The sequence below is a fragment of the Neodiprion fabricii genome, chromosome 5, assembly GCF_021155785.1.
Source record: "Neodiprion fabricii isolate iyNeoFabr1 chromosome 5, iyNeoFabr1.1, whole genome shotgun sequence".
Lineage (NCBI taxonomy): Eukaryota > Metazoa > Arthropoda > Insecta > Hymenoptera > Diprionidae > Neodiprion > Neodiprion fabricii.
The window spans coordinates 2776323-2792987 of NC_060243.1; the positions used below are offsets into that span (position 1 = coordinate 2776323).

Below are 16665 nucleotides of genomic sequence, written 5' to 3' on the forward strand. Positions count from 1 at the left end.
CATAGGTTAATTTTCTGTTGCATATATATAATATATATATATAATTTCAGAATACATTGCGCGTTTATATTTTGTAAATAACATTGAAAATTATAATATTTAATCATACTACACGATTTAATGTTCCTAATTTTCATCTTTATTTAAATTTTCTTTAAATTTCAGCGGCGGCATCAAGTTCACAGACCTGAACGCTGAAGAGGGTGAGTTTACAATTTATTTCCCCCATCAAATCTCCCACAAATACCGCGCTCCTCTCAAGCATTGATATAAATAAATTCAATTCCGTACAGAAAAAGAGGGAAAACGTCGTTTATAAAATGGTCTACCTATATAATTATAGAATTTAAAATTACACAAACAATATAAAGAAAAAAAGACTCAAGAAACAAACAAGTAAATACTGATGATCTTTAACACTTCCAAAAATAACTTTCGAACTCGTAAACTCTGCGGTAATATACCTATATGTACTAACTTTATAGTAATGCACATATATACACCTATTATACATACGCACGTACTCATGCATGTAATAAATATATAAATACACTTCTCGGCTATAGTGCAAATATTTATTCGCGAGTCGCCCATCAATATGCTTATACGCATACCATACGTATGATCGACTCTTATTATTATTATTGTTGTTATTATTATACAGGACAAGTATGTTACATATATTTTTCTCTTGGCGCGAAACGAATATTCGCTTCTACAGTGTATAATAATAATAATAATAATAATAATCTGTGTCAACCGTAAAGTGTATTAGTGAAAAAGGTAGTAGGAACAGGTGCTTCTACGAATATTTTTCCCCAAGTATTGCAAAAGGATTTTTTAATTGGCAAGAATTTTAAGCGGGGTTTGATACGCTTTACGCATATCACGGGTCGTTCAGTAAAAATAAAAAATAAAATAACGCTCGTAATAATTACAGAGAGTGGAAAAAATGGCGAGGATGAAGAAGTAAAAAATAAATGGCTAAACGCCAATAGTTTTGTCGCGTTTCTGGCCTTACGAATCGTTGAAGTATATCACGGTGATCACGAGGCGTGAAATATTCCTAACGTTGTCTATATTTTAAGATATTATGTTGGGTATCGCTTGCGGTATATCATGTGCGATGTATGTACTCGTATTATATGTATATATATTTATCGTTGGATGTCCAGAAATTCGTTTTAAAAATTTACAGATAACTTGAGATTACTTTTCATCGAATTAACATTCATTTAGCAAAGTTTTATTCAATTCAAACACACCATGTCGTGAAATTTCTATACCGTCGTGTAATCCCGTCGACCTTGCTGTAAAAGTCTTCGTGCGAAGGGGAATAACGAAGTAAAGGGGCTTCTTCCCTTATTAAGTGATGCAAGCTTCCTTATTCTTTTTTCAAGCCAGTTAAGGCTTCCTTTACATTTATATGGAAATTACTAGGTGAGATTGAATAATTGCGCAATTGTTTTTCAATCGATATGCATATTGTAGTCTGACGGTATTTCGCAATTTTACGATAAAAAAAAAACCGTGCCACTTTCATATTTATTTATTTATTTATTCATTTATGTATTCATTTGTCACGTAGTAGATTCAAGTGTAAAAACTTGGGTTGCAGAAGTCTTCGTTACTTACATGCAGGCATTGTATTCGATAGAAAAATTCATATTTGTGGTTTCGATTAATTATTAAAGCGACGATACGCGATATGCATTCATTTTTACAAGCACGTACGCTTGCACCGAACAGAATTACCTTGGTACATAAACGTATATTAATAACAACACACCGTATTCATACGTAATTATTACTCATGCTATCTAATCAGCGTAGGTAACATATATTTTTCACACATCCACGTAATATTGAGACTTTTGTTTCCGTTTCATTGAAGATTCATTCAATCAATACGATTATTCTTAACAGTTAACACGAATAGTTAGTTGCTGTATAAAATTTTTTTTTCTTTTTTTCATTTTATTTTATTTTTTTCTAATTTCAATGCGATTTAACAGTGATTATGCACAAATGTTTATCGTATCGCATTACGATTTTTACTATTGTAAAATGATTCAATTGTTAGTTGTATACTGTATTCGTTCTAAACTATTGCAGCATGCGTCGACGAAAGAGTAACCGCAAAAAACCCCCTTTTTCGCCCCTTTTTGCGTAGTGTGTAGCAAGAACGGGGAAGTTCGTACAGAGGTCTCCGTGGGCTTAAATTAATCGTCATCGAAAATGTAGGTGAGCATATTTCGATTTTTTTCAATTTCGCGCGACTTACCCCTATTTTGAGGGTGAAGTATGTCAGAACTTTGCGTTTTTAGGCTTCAAAGGGGCGAATTTTGCGGTCACTCTTTAATATCCAGTGCAGACTGCTAGATCATATTTTTTTTCGTTCGCATGAAACGTTTATAAAACTGCGTTGAATTTTTCAGTGCAGTAATAATCATGATTTGATTGCAATTTTTGTGAGGGGGAAAAATTCTCTATTTCTTGGCTTTTTATTTTTTTCATTTGTATATTTGTCTTACAAAAACTTGTCAGTGCCAAATCGTTAAACTCTGTGTGCTCAAGTGTATTGTTATTTTCAATGTCAGTTTGATATATATAAGTCTCAAGGAGAATGCCAGTCGATTTTCAGCATAAGAATTGTCAATAGAATATATAAAGTAAATTACGACAAAGAATGGAAACGTAATCTTATTGTGTTATAAGAAAAACCAAGATCCTTGAATCGTGTACAACATTCGTATTTTACTCACGACTTGCGCAAAACAGACAATTTGAAGAAAATTTAATAGGTGGTGTGATGAAAAATAATCTTTATAAAAACGTTTTATGTACTTATATAATTTCTCTCTCTCTCTCTCTTACATGGATGTATATAAATTTACGAGGCTGTGGATCAACACTTCTGCTCTAAATTTACTTTCAAGATGAAAGTTGCGCGGCAATTCTTCTCAAAGTTACAGCTGTGTTTTAATAACGATAATCATCATAATATTCAACTTCGTAGTAAACGTACGCAACGAATAATTTTCTATTCGATGATAATAATGAATAAAAAGTAGAGGAATATTTAAGAGAATGAAAAGAAGAAGAAGAAAAAATAACCATACGAAATCATCCACCGAATCGTAAATAATGCATGTATGTATGTATTGTCTTCGAATCGCGAAAGGATTGGTGGTAAATTATCAAATGCTGATGGACGGGAGAAAAAGAAAACAGACGAAAAGTCGTCGTTGTAATGAATATCGAAAAACTAATGAAACGAATTGGTAAAATACTGACCAAGTCAAGAAGCTGGTCATCGAAGTTTTACTTTTTAATATAACAGCGTAGATAACAAATGGGCATTATTTGTACAGGTTATTATCATGTTCTGCAACGAGTGAGCAAAAGTGACGATTCCGGGTTAGTGTGAAGTTATCTGCGCAATAAGAGCCGAAGGCGGGAGACTCGTGACTTCGAAGTCTTCGGCTCCTGCGGCTAACTTCACCACTCACTCAGAATCGTCATTGTCTACGAGTTGCACACACTGAGTTCAGTGGTTACACATGATATTTTTCACAATAAAAATTGTAAAATATATTAAACGATTTTGACCGCCTAGTGAAAGTGAAGAAAACGCACTAACTCGAACTACTTTACTAAAAATCGCTACTTTCTTAACTTGACAATAATCCTGAAGAAACTAAGATTTCGATGTATGAATGTGTTTTGTTTTGTTACGGTTTACCGAATTTCAAACAATTTCAAAATCACGAAATAACGATTTCTCCTAAACCAACTTCAATATGATCGTCTTCTGTTCATTTCCAGCCGGCGGTCAAAATCCCCTATTTCTACGTTTGAGTTGGGGAAAAGAATATTCTTGGAATCATTTGCGAATAGTCACCGTAAATATGCACAAATACTTAACGTGAAACATCCGCAGCTGCGTAAATTCCTCTCCCACCGCCACCTTTTTTCGTACCATAAATTGCCTCGCAGTCAAAAGCCTTTTCAAGGGTAGAAAATGGAGGGATGGGCAGGTGTCGGTACGCGGCCGAAACCGGGGAAAATGGATCGATACCCCAGTGCCCCAAGTTGGGTATCTGCGTGTCAGGTGCAGGCATGTGTTGGCCATATTGGTACACGTGTATCGTGCATACAGATGTATTTTTCAAGGTCATGTTTTTCACCTTTTAAAAAAAAAGAAAGAAAAATAATGATTCTTTGGTGACAAAAGATAGAGAAAATTCTAATGCATAGAAAAAAAAATCACCAGAAATTGAACAATGATAATGGGGAAAACGTATGGGGGCGGGGGGGGGGGGGGATTAACAGCCTTGCATGTTTTAATTGTGAGATGAAAGAAACAAACCGGAAAAATAGTATTTTCGCCATACTTATGATACTTTATCATCACCATAAGAAGGGAAAAATCTAAAATTAATGGGAGTTGGAAGTCGAATGAAAAGGTTTTGAAAGAAAAATTAGAAAAAAGAAATGATGATGATTTCTGAAAATCAAATAAATTTATACATGTTTTTGGTATAAATATACAAACTGCGAAAGATGTATCGTTTATTTAGAAATAGTAATAAGGAGGAAAAAGTATCTATGTTTTTCGGTTAAACAATGAAAATCTATTATTTCTGGTAAAACCGGAACTCCAAATTAAACGGGACATGGCGATTCTGCATGCCTATCATTTGATTGTAAAATTCTGTAAGTTTCAAAATTTTTCATCCGAACCGAAATTTTTCTAAAAACCTGTTTTTCGATTTCTAAAGGTTCGAGAACGTTGAAAAGAATCGTTGAAATTACAATAAAGTGATTCTTGACCAAAACCAATACTTTTCTTATTTCACCAAAGGTGATGAAAAATGAAAAGTACTTTAAATTAGAACCGATCAATTGGTCGAAGGACAATGAATGAATAATTGTCGAAAGGTTGATTAGGATAGGGAAGGTGTTGTTATACTCGCATGCCAACAGTGTGCATTTGTCTTTTGGATTTATAACTACCGTGATATAATCGAATGAATTAATTGTTGAGCGAATACAATTATACTACACATAATATTTTGTAACGAATAACTTGGAACGTCAACTTTGATACTCTTAACACATTTGCATATAATTACTATTTTATGGATATTTATACATTACAATATAAGATAGCCCCGTGTGTCAACACAATTTTTGGCATATTGTTCACAATCTGGCGGAAAGACTTTGCCAACAAGGATAAAAATACTAAGGGTAATATAACAGCGTTGAAAATTTCAGTAACTTTGATACGCTGCAGGGGAGATAGAGCAAAGAAAAGAAAGGGTAAAAATAGAAAAGAATTACAGAATTAAAGAAACGTCTTACACGTTATGTCGAGGGTTAAAGGTAGTTGGTTCTAGCAGGAAAGATTGTGCAGGCTTGCCCCTCGAAGTCGAGGCTTCGAGAATCTCGGAGTCCCTGCATTCCGAACGGGGACTCTATCCTCGACCAGGATCAAGCCAAGTGGCCCGAAGTACTCCAGGTCGAGTCCGGCGAGGGTGAGTCCGTGTTACCCTCTGTAGGTGGGCTCTGAGTTCCAAGGGAAAAAAATTAAGGAGAAATTATCTCACCCAGTTAAAATAAGATTCAGGTATTTTCAATTGGAACAAAGAACCGACCTACTAGACCGTGTTGCTCGTGTCTAATCTCTCTGCTGCTAGAACCTGCCTTCGCTCTCGCTAGTTGGGCAGATAAAACCTTTACCTCAGCTCAAGCTCGTCGTAATGCTGATATGTATCTACAAACTGTTGTTTACATAGTATGCATTAAAAATACGCGACAAGGTATAACAATCGTATTACTTTTTATTTTTTCTCATTTTTTGTGCATACATTCTTAACGATTAACTCTTAACTATTGTGTATTCGTTGAATTGTTTTTATGCAGTAATTCTGATTAACTCTTCCGAATTTATTGTTTCACTTACTTTTCTTGTTCCATAAATTAATATTTTTTTTTACCACTTTGTAACCAATGCTTGAAATCAAATCACTTTTTCGTTATTATATGTATAATATTTTATAATGTATTTAAAGTTCAGTTTTCTTCTAGTATAAGTTGGCATTTATAGCTTTATGTACTTGTTTAGTTGACTAAATATGTCCACCATCTATTCGGTAGGCTGCAATCAATAGGAATTCAACGATATTATAAGCGATATATTGATGGAACAACTGTGTACCATCCTCCGTATCTGGCAAACTCTCATTTCTTAGTATTATTAGTCATTAAATAATTGCGCCCACGGATGGTATATAATCAGCCTGTTATCTCTGTATAGTTGTACAACTATACTTGCTGATATTGTACAGCACCTAGAAAAAAAGTTTTTCTGGTTCTGCTTTTCCCCGCAGCCATAAAGTGATATAACCATGCAATCGTCTATGCTTAATTAGTTTTCATAATGACTTCACTGACCCACTCATTGTATTTGTTACAGCCTTTAAGTTTCAAGAAAACCTGCTGCGAACGATGATTCAAATTGAAAATACATTCTTCCAACTTGGTGATAGCTGTTCAAGGAATTGCCTCATTATTTGTGATCGTGGTGCTATGGACGCCTCTGCATGTAAGGGCTAGACCTGGTTTCTTATCTCAACCAATTTTTGTTATCGCACGTCAGTCAAGTCTCATTTTCCTTAACTGAATTCTGCCACTAAAGCTTGTTGAAACTTGACAGTTATATCGAAAGACAAATGGGAACTGATGATGGCATCCAATGGCTGGAACAACGTCGAGCTTAGAGACAATCGTTACAATCAGATAATTCATATGGTATCGGCGGCAAACGGCGCTGAAGAATTTTACTCAACAGAAGATCACGCATGTCGTTCCGAGGGCGTGGAACTCGCCCGAGAATTGGATTACAATGCTGCAGCTGCATGGGTTGGCCATCCTTACTTTGACGTTATAGACAACTCGCAGGATTTCGACACTAAAATATGCCGGATGATAGAATGCGTGTGCCAAAAACTTGGCATCGATACCGGAGACCGACTCAGGGCCAGCAGTCGGAAGCTCAAGTTCCTCGTCAAGGGACCCCTGCCCGAAGACGCCTTTCCGCCCTACCAAGATTTCGACGTCGTTCACAATTACCTTCAGAGTAAAACTCCCAAACTTCAAGCCAGGCTTCGCAAACGCGGACAGAAAGGTCAGCAAATTGTAAATTTTTCGCGTATCAAAACACTGTCCAATTGGCAGGTAATATTTGGATATCCCAAAATCATCGTGGGATCCCAAACGTCAGTGAGTAACAAAAGCTTGTCTCGTTACAGGGCATTGGTCATATATTCATACAATCAGAAGGCCAAAAATGTGCGGTCAGGTAGTTGAGGTGAAAACACAGCTGACTCATCGCGATTATCTGAACATGCTGGCTCAGCTGGACGATTCTCACTTTACGATATTCAAAAGGCGCCGCTGTTTCCTAATCAACAACCAATACTTTCAGTTGGACATATATAGAGAACCAGGACATCCGAGGTATTATTTACTCAAGATCAAATTTACTGTAAATTTAAACGTCTTTGGACTAACAATTCTAACGATGAAGAATTTTTTATAATATTTCAGATGCAGAGGACTAATGCTGCTGGAAACTTATACCGCGCTCAGTGGAGAAGAATTAAAACGCATCCTGCCGCAGTTCCTTACAATTGAGAAGGAGGTAACGGGTAATCCTGACTACAGCATGTTCAATCTGAGCCTACGTGAAGAGTGGAACAGCACGAATAAGTATTGCCATACATTGCACGGTGAGTTATTTTTTCCCAATTTCACAAATTATGTATCACATTCTAACAATTAGTTTAACATTTATACACCATCTGTGAAACAAATGACACAAAAATGTACTTATTGCTGTTGTCATTGTTGGAGAAATTTCAAAATGGATTTGCACAGTTGAGATAATTATCACACAGGGTTGAGTGATGGTGCAGGAGCTGAAAGTAAAAAGAGCCATTCTCATTATCATCATCGTTATCATTACGAGGAAACAAACGGATCTCCCATAAAGAAACACGATAACGGTCTAACGAGTATATCTAATGGTGATACGGATCGAAGTGGCGATGCTACGGTAAACAGTATGGAAAACAGAGTACAAAAAGAAGTACAAAATGGTGATATCAACGGAACAAAGCATCATAACAACAACAACAAAGCCAGTGAACGTAAAGATTGCGTTTCTAAAAATTGCGGCAGTGCCGAAAGTAGCAGTAATAATTTGAGTGAAAAATTAAACGACGGTATAGTCGAAAATGGCACGGCTCATAACCAGTACGAACTTAAGAATGGTTTAAAGATATAACATCACTACAGGAAATTATTAGAATGATGCAGAGTTATGAGGATGAATGAATTGTGCAACTTTGTATAAATAATAATAATAACAACAACAACATTAATATTGATAAGCCGCAGTGGTAGGCAATTGGATAAAAATTCACTTATCTAGCTCTCGAATCGTATGTAGCATATATGGCATAAAAAAAAAAGATACACCACAATTTAGGCAATATTAGTCTGTAAATTATACAATTTACTTTAGCAGTAAACGTTTTCTTTTCGATTTGTCTTGTATACATATTATATGTTTACAAAATCGAGAACTATCTCAAAGTAGTCTGTACTTAAAAAAAAAAAAAAAAAAAAAAAAATAGAAAGGTAACGGATAAAAACAAATTATTAAGTGCTTCAAAATTCGATGTAACATGTAGTTTCGAGTAACTTCCTTAAAATGAAAAAAAAATTGCAAATCCAATATGCAACACCAAGTATTTTCGTAATCAAAAAAATAAAATAAACAAAAAGTTATTACCTGATGTCGATGTGCAATGAATGCATAAAAATGCATGTCGCATTCACTACTTAAAAAAACATTTTACCTGAAGTATTGAGGAGTTTCAATTCTCAGAGTGACAATAAAAGTGAGAAAAAGATAGAAGAAAATTGCGACAAATGATGATTATTATTTGGAATAAAGAAACTTGCTATAGGAAGAAAGAAAATGAATAAATAAATATACGGAAATGATGTTTATTCAACCATTTATAAACGGGAGGGGAGGGGGGGGGGGCAGAACACTCGCGGATTATGTATTTAACTAATTAACGCCATATATTTATAGTAAGGCTTACACAACCAAAATGTATTACCACCACTGCTGACTCATACACCTACGATAATCGTGTATTCGTAGAAATATTGATCGATATCGAACATTTCTGTTATTCTTTCTTACATTAAGTTATTATTCTAAGTCGAGGAAGGTACCAAGAGTAAAAATAATTGCATTTTAGCTCGCTACGACTGATACGAAGATTCTCCGGTCGTTTCTACATCTCAACTGCGATATTCGTTTGGATTACTGCTGGATAAGGGAACACGTTCGACAACGGTTTTTCAATTCGATTCAAGGGAAGTTATTATTAATCGCATTCGCATTGCGAAGCGTATTTTCTAAGGTATAAGATAATGATAATATTTAGATAAATCCGCCGGAAAGGTACATTTTCATCATTTTGTAATACGGTGTACAATATACATGTTTCTATAATCATTTTATATAACAGTATACGACCGATTATTTTGCGAATACACGATTGATAGTGAATACTAATAATAACAATTGTCTAGGTAAAAAAGGAAATAAGAAATTTGTTGATATTTAAACTTATATCGTATACTTATTGTTTTACCGTTGACGGAAACAAAACAAAAAAAGAGAAAAACAACCTTTGTGATTTTGGTTTTTATCGTGTAAAAACCCTGTGATGTGAAACTAAGTACACAGAGTTGAAAATAAAAAAAAAAATTAAAAAAAAAGAAAAACAACATGAGAAAATAGATACAAGAATAAATAACTACACGCTATTACGTTTTAATATATACCGAGTAGTGTGAAAAAATGAATTTGGTAATAAATTATTTTTATTTTCAAAAATTAAAATCGTTGATGTTTACTCTTCAAATTGAAATAGAAAAATAGGAATCAAAATGGTGACGATGAAGCGCTTCTTCGTCGATACTACCGAAATTGATATTTGTAGTTTCAACAATTTATAAAGTATTTTTTTAATTAATTATGCACAGTTACGGCTTGAACAAAATTCCGAGGCAAAATTTAACAATTCATAAATGGACTCCAATCTTAGTTTTGCAAAAAACGATGGAGGATGTGGAAGATTTTGTTGAAGCAAAAAAGAAAAAAAAACAATCGCAATACATACATAGGGTTTCTGAGACCCCAAAGTTTTATCAATCATTCTTCATTATACTTATACAAACAACCGAGATTCAAGCACGCTGACTTGACAATTGTATGTGAAACTCTGCTATGGGCAGCTATGGGGTCAACCGGACCTGGTCAATGACTAGGGTTGAGCCTGATAGTAATTCTTTAATCCAAATAAATGAATGAAAAGAAGAACAGATGCCAATATGGAATGCAATCAGAGACCCTGTATTACTGACAAGTTATTAAGATCGACCAATTTTTTATGACGAATAAAAATATCAAGATAAACAATATTTCTATGTATCCTACTGCTTGAACTTGTTGATATTATTTGTCTATTGATTGATTGATTAATTGACTGACTGACTGATTAACTTGAGTGACTTTTTGTCTTGAAATTGATGCTTATTGCGGTATACTTGTCACAGATTTTGTCCTCATTCGAAGTCAAAGTGCCTGTGAGAAATATTTATAATGAAGCAAGGAAAGTGAAAAGTTAAACAAATAGAATATATTTTCAAAAAACAAATAACAAACTATCGGCACACCCCGAACAACAGCACACATATATTCGATTTAAACATGATCAACACATGCTATTTGTAGTTGAATAAAGAGTCGTTCGTCTGCCGTGTGATTAATTTTTCATCAGATTTCAACCCTCGCTCCTACATTCTATTAAGACTTTTGGTGGTTACTAAATAATATCAAAGACATCATAAAAGTAAAGCAACACAGTTTTGAGAATAGAGATGATTTATTGAGTAATGATAATAATTTTACAAAGATCACTCGAAAATAATGCTTGATTCGATTACAAATTTAGATATGTATAATGTAATTATTTGTTTTCATTAAATAATTAACTGAATCACTGATGAGATTACAATATTTTCTGAATTTAGTTTGGCTAAATGATGCTCGAAGTTGTATTAGGTGATTTTTTTCCAGAGCTATTTGTTAAATTTTAGGGAAAACTGTTTAAATACTATCAATTTGTTATGTAGATATGCAGAATTAACAGCTAAATATTGCGATTCTTTGTTTTTACATCTTTTTTAAAAGATTTTCATTCCTACAATTTTACGTATTTACACTACTGTTTATCATTTATTAAAGATTTTGCGTCACGATAATGATATCATATGTGTATGTATTTTTGTAAACTCATTCGTTTATTGACTTACTTTTACCACTGCCATTTTAGAAACAGTACATTACTTATTTTCAAAAAACAGAAACACAAATCTTTACAAGAACTAGTTCTACCAGAGTGTAAATATTTGAAAATACTACAAAACGCAGAACAAGTTGCACTAGAAACTGATTATTGCAAGCGCAGATCCAAGTCTGATAAAGTTTGATTTAACAAGTTAAAGCTTGAGGAGTGAAAAAATTCAACTATGACATGACGCATTCAGGGGCCAACCCTGTTTCATGATTTAACGTGGTAACGCTTACAATTAAAAAAAAAACTTTGCGGTAAAAAACTTTCTTTTGTCTGCATGTTTGGATAAAATTCTTGTACTTACACCTATACTTTCATAAGCGCATACGTATCGTGACGATTTGGTTTACTATTTTAATCATATACTAAACAAATATGAACCAAACTTTATTTTACATAAACTTGACGGCTTGTTAATTGATGGAAGATACAATGCGTGTGTACATTGCCTAAGATTATATCTACGCGGAGAATGGGAACCCTTTTGTTCGTTGTGATAGAGGAATAATGATGAGCATAAACACAGCTATGCATGCATACATAGGCGGTAATTACATAATATTATAATATACCCGTAATATGATAAAAAAAAATATATATATATAGTGTATATTAAATATTATGTAAATAAAAACAAAGAAAAACTTTAAACAAGTTTTGGAAGTATGGTGACAGTGCCAGTTATTTGTTGCTTGTTCTACTATGATATAAAGTTTAAGGATCAATTCAATACTTTGTGATTAGCCTGGATACAACTCAACTCAAATTCACTATCAAGATATACACTTTCAGAGCACGGTCGATATTAATTAACTGTAATTGTTGAAAGCGGTAATATACAAAACACAGGTATCAATTTTTTTAGAAACGTTAAACTATCAATTTGAATATCACTAAGCGATAATCGTTGTGGAGGGAGTTACGAGTTGCGTAATGTTAATCGGAAGCTTTAGCTGTCTGCGTAGAGTAACGTGGATTTTTATGTAAACAAAAAATTGCATAAATGAATGCAATCTGCAATTACGCATGTACAAAAAGGATTAAATATTTCCTTTATATTAGAGTTTATAATTTTTCGAGGTATGTTTTTGGTTTTCATTGACTTAAAATTAAATATCCAGCATAGCTGCAGAGCAGATGGAACAGATAGTATATGTAATAATAGCGGTAAGATTCCTTTCATTATTTCACATTTGTACATGTTTAGTATACTTCACGGTAATGAAGATACTAATATAAATATGTAATACTCACGAGTAAATTGTGTCTAATTCTAATTATGATCTATATATATCTGTCTAATGGTATCATCGTAGTTCTTCGTCTATTCACTAATTTTCGTAAGTCATGATCTTGAAAGCATATATGGAAGCATTTTAACGCAATATGGAACAACGGCAATAATAAAAAAAACTTGATCCAAAATTAAATTCTAAAAAAACAAAACAAATCACAAACATTTTACCTATCAAAACCCTCAACATTTTAGATTCGTCCAGATGAGAGAGAAGAAACAAGTTTTTTAACGAAGAGAGCTCATGTCTGAATTCTACGGAAGCATTTTTCCTGTAGTGGATATTTAGGTTCATTAAATTTGAAATATAGCAAAGTCGTCAATTGGAAATTTTACCTGAAACTCTAGGAACATTTCTTAATAAGATTATGAACAGACGAAGTAGAGAAAAATAAATTTCACTAAATCTGGAAAACATACTCGAATAGCAATTACCTTGCTGCTCTAGGATTAAATGTAGATGTAATGAGATTTCATATAATGGTAAATTTATCTAGTAATTGTTTTAGTTTGTTGCGCTTTGTACATTTTCATAACTTTCTTTCCCGGAACAAGATTCTGTGTTAACCCAGGCCGTTTTTTACGTTTGTGCGTTTGGTTATTCTCCTGATCTACTTCGTCTTCTTCGTTAAAAGTTGCCTGACCATTGTACTGCGTTTGACAAATCAACGTCTCTTGCGGAGCTCGCGCCGACTCTAGCTCAATGGCTGATCGGTGGAGGTCGGAATCGTGCGCAAAAGTGCAGTTGTGACCAAACCGACATCGTCCCTTGCGATAGTTCCAGCATATCTTTTTGCCATTTATCATTTTCGTATCGTCTAAGGTTGGCGTCATTTTGACGTGTTTCTCTAATATTGCACTCTTTGCTTTCTCCGCTTCTACAAACGGGTTTGAAAATACTGACGTTTTCAGTGTCGGTGTTACATTGAAGTCTGGCGTTGGTAATGGAAGTTTATCCCTGGAAGTTTGCTCTGTTGTAATATTCATATCGTAGTCAATATCCTCCTGAACACCGTTCTCTTCATCTTCCTTCTCCTCCTCCTTGCAACTGAGAGTTAGGCAATATCAGATTACAAAGAACAGATACAATCTCACATGTTATTGCCAGCTCTCTTGTCAAAACAACAACGCAAATAAGATTTTATAAACGTGAGAAAGAAAGAAATAAAGAAATAAGCAGGGGCGTGATTGCAATAACACACCTTCAATTCAACGCATCTAAATATCCCCAAAAAAGTTGAATGATTTGAAAAGAGAAAAGAATACGTAATAATGGTGTGTATAAATCGCGCAGAGAATACAAATTGTCATTATTTAATTTTAATTCGGTGTGAATTCCATGCTGTGAAAATCTGTCAAGCCATTGTATTGAGGAGGGATCGAGGATTAAGGTTAGACTCAGGGTGCGAAAGCTGAACGACAGTAATAAACACAAATCGTAATAGGTATATAACGCGTTATTATTGCGTGACCTTACATGTTGTCATCGGAATCTTCAGAGCACGAAGAATCGTGAACGTCGCTCTCGGAGCCTGAGGAAGTGCCGTAATCGGCGACCAAGGAAGCCATTTCAGAGCTTATCGATTAGTTAACAAAAATTAGGCGAAATATCGAAATAAAATGGAGAACAACAACGACTATCAAGCTATTATCTAAAAAACCACTATTAAATTCCTATGTTTCGACACCACGTCTCTACTTTTCTTGCTCTTACTCCTTTTTTCTCTCTCTCTCGCTCTCTTCCCCCTCCCTCAACTTGAAACCCTAAATCGTGCGGTTATAAACTAAGTGGGAACACGGCAACGCTGCATTGCGTCACGACAAAAACCGGATGTCAGTGTTGCTGTCTAGGTCTCACTGCTGCAAATCGTTTTGCGGGTGTTTCGAAAATAAATCTTCGCAGTATGTCTTCATTGTCGACACTTTTACTTTTTATTCAGTGACGAACCAAGGATTTATACATTTTTTTTTTTAACAATAATAAGTTATAAAACTTTATAAAAAAAGACACGAGATAAGAGACAAAGTTACACGACACCAGCGTTGGTTATTCGAATATAACAAGTCGAACCTGACGGTAGATGAGAGCTTTTCCACACTGTAATCTTCCTACCTTCAGACTTCGTATTTTCTAATAGTAATCTACTATTAGGAACAGAGTGCCAGTATGTTCCCAGTGTTGGTTTTACAGACGACAGTCTTTTCAGGGGCGATGAATCCGGCTCAGCGTAATTTTGCCAGTAGGTTACTGAATTGGTGGTAATAATTGGAATGTTAAACTCTCCGGCGACCCATCTTATCAAGTTTGAAAAGATGTTCAGAGAATAAGTATATGTGAACCTATGCAAGTCGGGATCAAAACTAAAGAATAGAGCTGGTAAGGAGTCGATTATTACTAGCTTCGTATTGGTCCACTGAAAGCTATGCAACAAACTCAGTACTTCCTGAATTGTTTTCACTCGTGTCACGCTTATACGTTCCAGTACTAGAACCTGCATCTCCTATAAAATAACAAGACAAAAGCAAGTTACTAGATTAATTAATGGATCTAATTGTACAATGTATAATATGAGCCAAATTACTACCTCGCTGCATCCTTTATTCTCCAAGATGATCTGAGCTCTTGCAGCAGAAAAATCTGCATTTGTATCAATGTAATGAACGATTCCATCAGAATTTTGAGCAACGTTAACGGCAACTGTATGACATAGCTGAGATTTTCCGGACGAGGATACTCCGCACACTTCGAGTATTTGTCCTGCATACAGGCCTCCTCTCAGTAAATAATCCAGACTGTGAAATAATTATAATAACATCATACCGGTGCTGTCACTAATGTGTAATATTATCAATTCATTATAATTATCAACACCTTTGAATTCCAGTTTTAGTCACACCATTGCAACTAGCCTTCAGTAAATCTGGTCCTTTATGAATTTTACCGGTATATAACTTTGTGACCGTGTTCTTTAGATCCAATATATCCTACAATTGATTTTTTTTTTTTTTTTATTCAACAAAATCGTGACAGAATAGTTGTAATATCGGCGAAGTAACTAAAATTAATCTTTTATTAAAACGGAAATAGATGTAGGTATAGTGCGATGATTTATTAATTCTTTCACCTGGTAAGATAGGCCTGAGTACTGCATTAACTTTTCAGAATCTTCTGACATAAGATCAAAGACTGTGTAGATCTTCTTACTCTGTAAATTCGAAACTGCTGACTCAGATAGTTTCAAATGCAGATCTGTGGTTATTCTCGCCATTGTCCCTAAAAAATGTTATTTACATACATCTTCGTGAGTAATATGCACGCAATGTTACTAATTATATTAAACGAGAAGTACGCGGTTGACAGCTATTTCTATGAAATCAAATTTAAAAAAGGTGAATAAGGACAATACATATTGCGGATTTTTAAAATAAAAATCACGCAGTACTACGCGCATCAAGTGGCTGACGGTAATTATTGACTATCGAAAACATAACGCTTCGAGTAGTATTCCAGTATTGAAATGATCCCGGCGTCGTGCGAGCAAGTGCCCGCAAGTGCCACATGCAGCCAGCGTGCAAAGTTGTTAGGAGCACGAGAATTTAACAGTCGAAAGTGTAGCGTACAGAGAAGTTTTAACCGTAAGGACATAGAGGTAGAGATTAAAATGTACTAGTCGTGCCAAATAATCGTAATTGAAAAAAAAATATATACCGTCTTTTCACGAAAATACGTGTATTGTCTTAATTAAACATGTTCCCGGGAAACTCGTTGGTTCTTCGTCGTTATTCGCGGCGGCTTGTTGCAATCATGCCGAACCACTTTTACCATCCGTGTATCGAGATCAGGGCACTTCGCGCAAC

At 34.6% G+C, this 16665-nt stretch overlaps 3 protein-coding genes across 9 annotated transcripts in view; 1 reads left to right on the plus strand and 2 right to left on the minus strand.

Moving 5' to 3' along the window:
- Window positions 1–10920, plus strand: part of LOC124183397 (TRPL translocation defect protein 14) — a 15909-nt gene extending 4989 nt beyond the window's left edge. The window contains exons 4-11 of one of the 6 annotated variants that reach the window (XM_046571840.1): window positions 166–203; window positions 5406–5543; window positions 6485–6613; window positions 6725–7195; window positions 7320–7527; window positions 7618–7799; window positions 7968–8396; window positions 8433–10920. In XM_046571840.1, coding sequence (XP_046427796.1) covers window positions 166–203; window positions 5406–5543; window positions 6485–6613; window positions 6725–7195; window positions 7320–7527; window positions 7618–7799; window positions 7968–8356 — 1555 coding nt within the window. In that variant the 3' untranslated portion in view covers window positions 8357–8396; window positions 8433–10920. Of the gene's footprint in view, window positions 1–165; window positions 204–5405; window positions 5544–6484; window positions 6614–6724; window positions 7196–7319; window positions 7528–7617; window positions 7800–7967 lie in introns of all 6 variants that reach the window. The other 5 variants (XM_046571845.1, XM_046571839.1, XM_046571843.1 and 2 more) reach the window with 5 other exon arrangements.
- A 1999-nt stretch (window positions 10921–12919) lies between these two features.
- Window positions 12920–14563, minus strand: LOC124183406. Its single transcript, XM_046571857.1, has 2 exons — window positions 14285–14563; window positions 12920–13855 (listed from the first exon to the last, which is right to left on the minus strand). The coding sequence occupies exons 1-2, from the start codon at window positions 14374–14376 to the stop codon at window positions 13297–13299; spliced, it is 651 nt and encodes a 216-aa protein (XP_046427813.1). The 5' UTR covers window positions 14377–14563; the 3' UTR covers window positions 12920–13296.
- Window positions 14564–14716: 153 nt separating this feature from the next.
- Window positions 14717–16653, minus strand: LOC124183404 (DNA repair protein RAD51 homolog 4). Of its 2 annotated transcripts, none has more exons than XM_046571853.1 (5): window positions 16517–16653; window positions 15933–16081; window positions 15680–15792; window positions 15393–15600; window positions 14717–15308 (listed from the first exon to the last, which is right to left on the minus strand). In XM_046571853.1, the coding sequence occupies exons 2-5, from the start codon at window positions 16074–16076 to the stop codon at window positions 14835–14837; spliced, it is 939 nt and encodes a 312-aa protein (XP_046427809.1). In that variant the 5' UTR covers window positions 16077–16081; window positions 16517–16653; the 3' UTR covers window positions 14717–14834. The 2 variants fall into 2 exon arrangements, with proteins under 2 accessions (XP_046427809.1, XP_046427810.1); XM_046571854.1 differs by having other exon boundaries at window positions 15933–16091; window positions 16517–16582.
- Between the last annotated feature and the right edge of the window lie 12 nt (window positions 16654–16665).

Excerpts from the sequence above, each read along its gene's own strand:
- LOC124183406 (XM_046571857.1), bottom strand. The coding sequence starts at position 14,376 with ATGGCTTCCTTGGTCGCCGATTACGGCACTTCCTCAGGCTCCGAGAGC. Across the intron at positions 13,856-14,284 it reads GAAGATTCCGATGACAACAT|TTGCAAGGAGGAGGAGAAGG; the intron begins GTAAGGTCACGC and ends CCTAACTCTCAG.
- LOC124183404 (XM_046571853.1), bottom strand. The coding sequence starts at position 16,076 with ATGGCGAGAATAACCACAGATCTGCATTTGAAACTATCTGAGTCAGCA. Across the intron at positions 15,601-15,679 it reads ACTAAAACTGGAATTCAAAG|TCTGGATTATTTACTGAGAG; the intron begins GTGTTGATAATT and ends ATTATTTCACAG. Across the intron at positions 15,309-15,392 it reads AGAATAAAGGATGCAGCGAG|GAGATGCAGGTTCTAGTACT; the intron begins GTAGTAATTTGG and ends GTTATTTTATAG.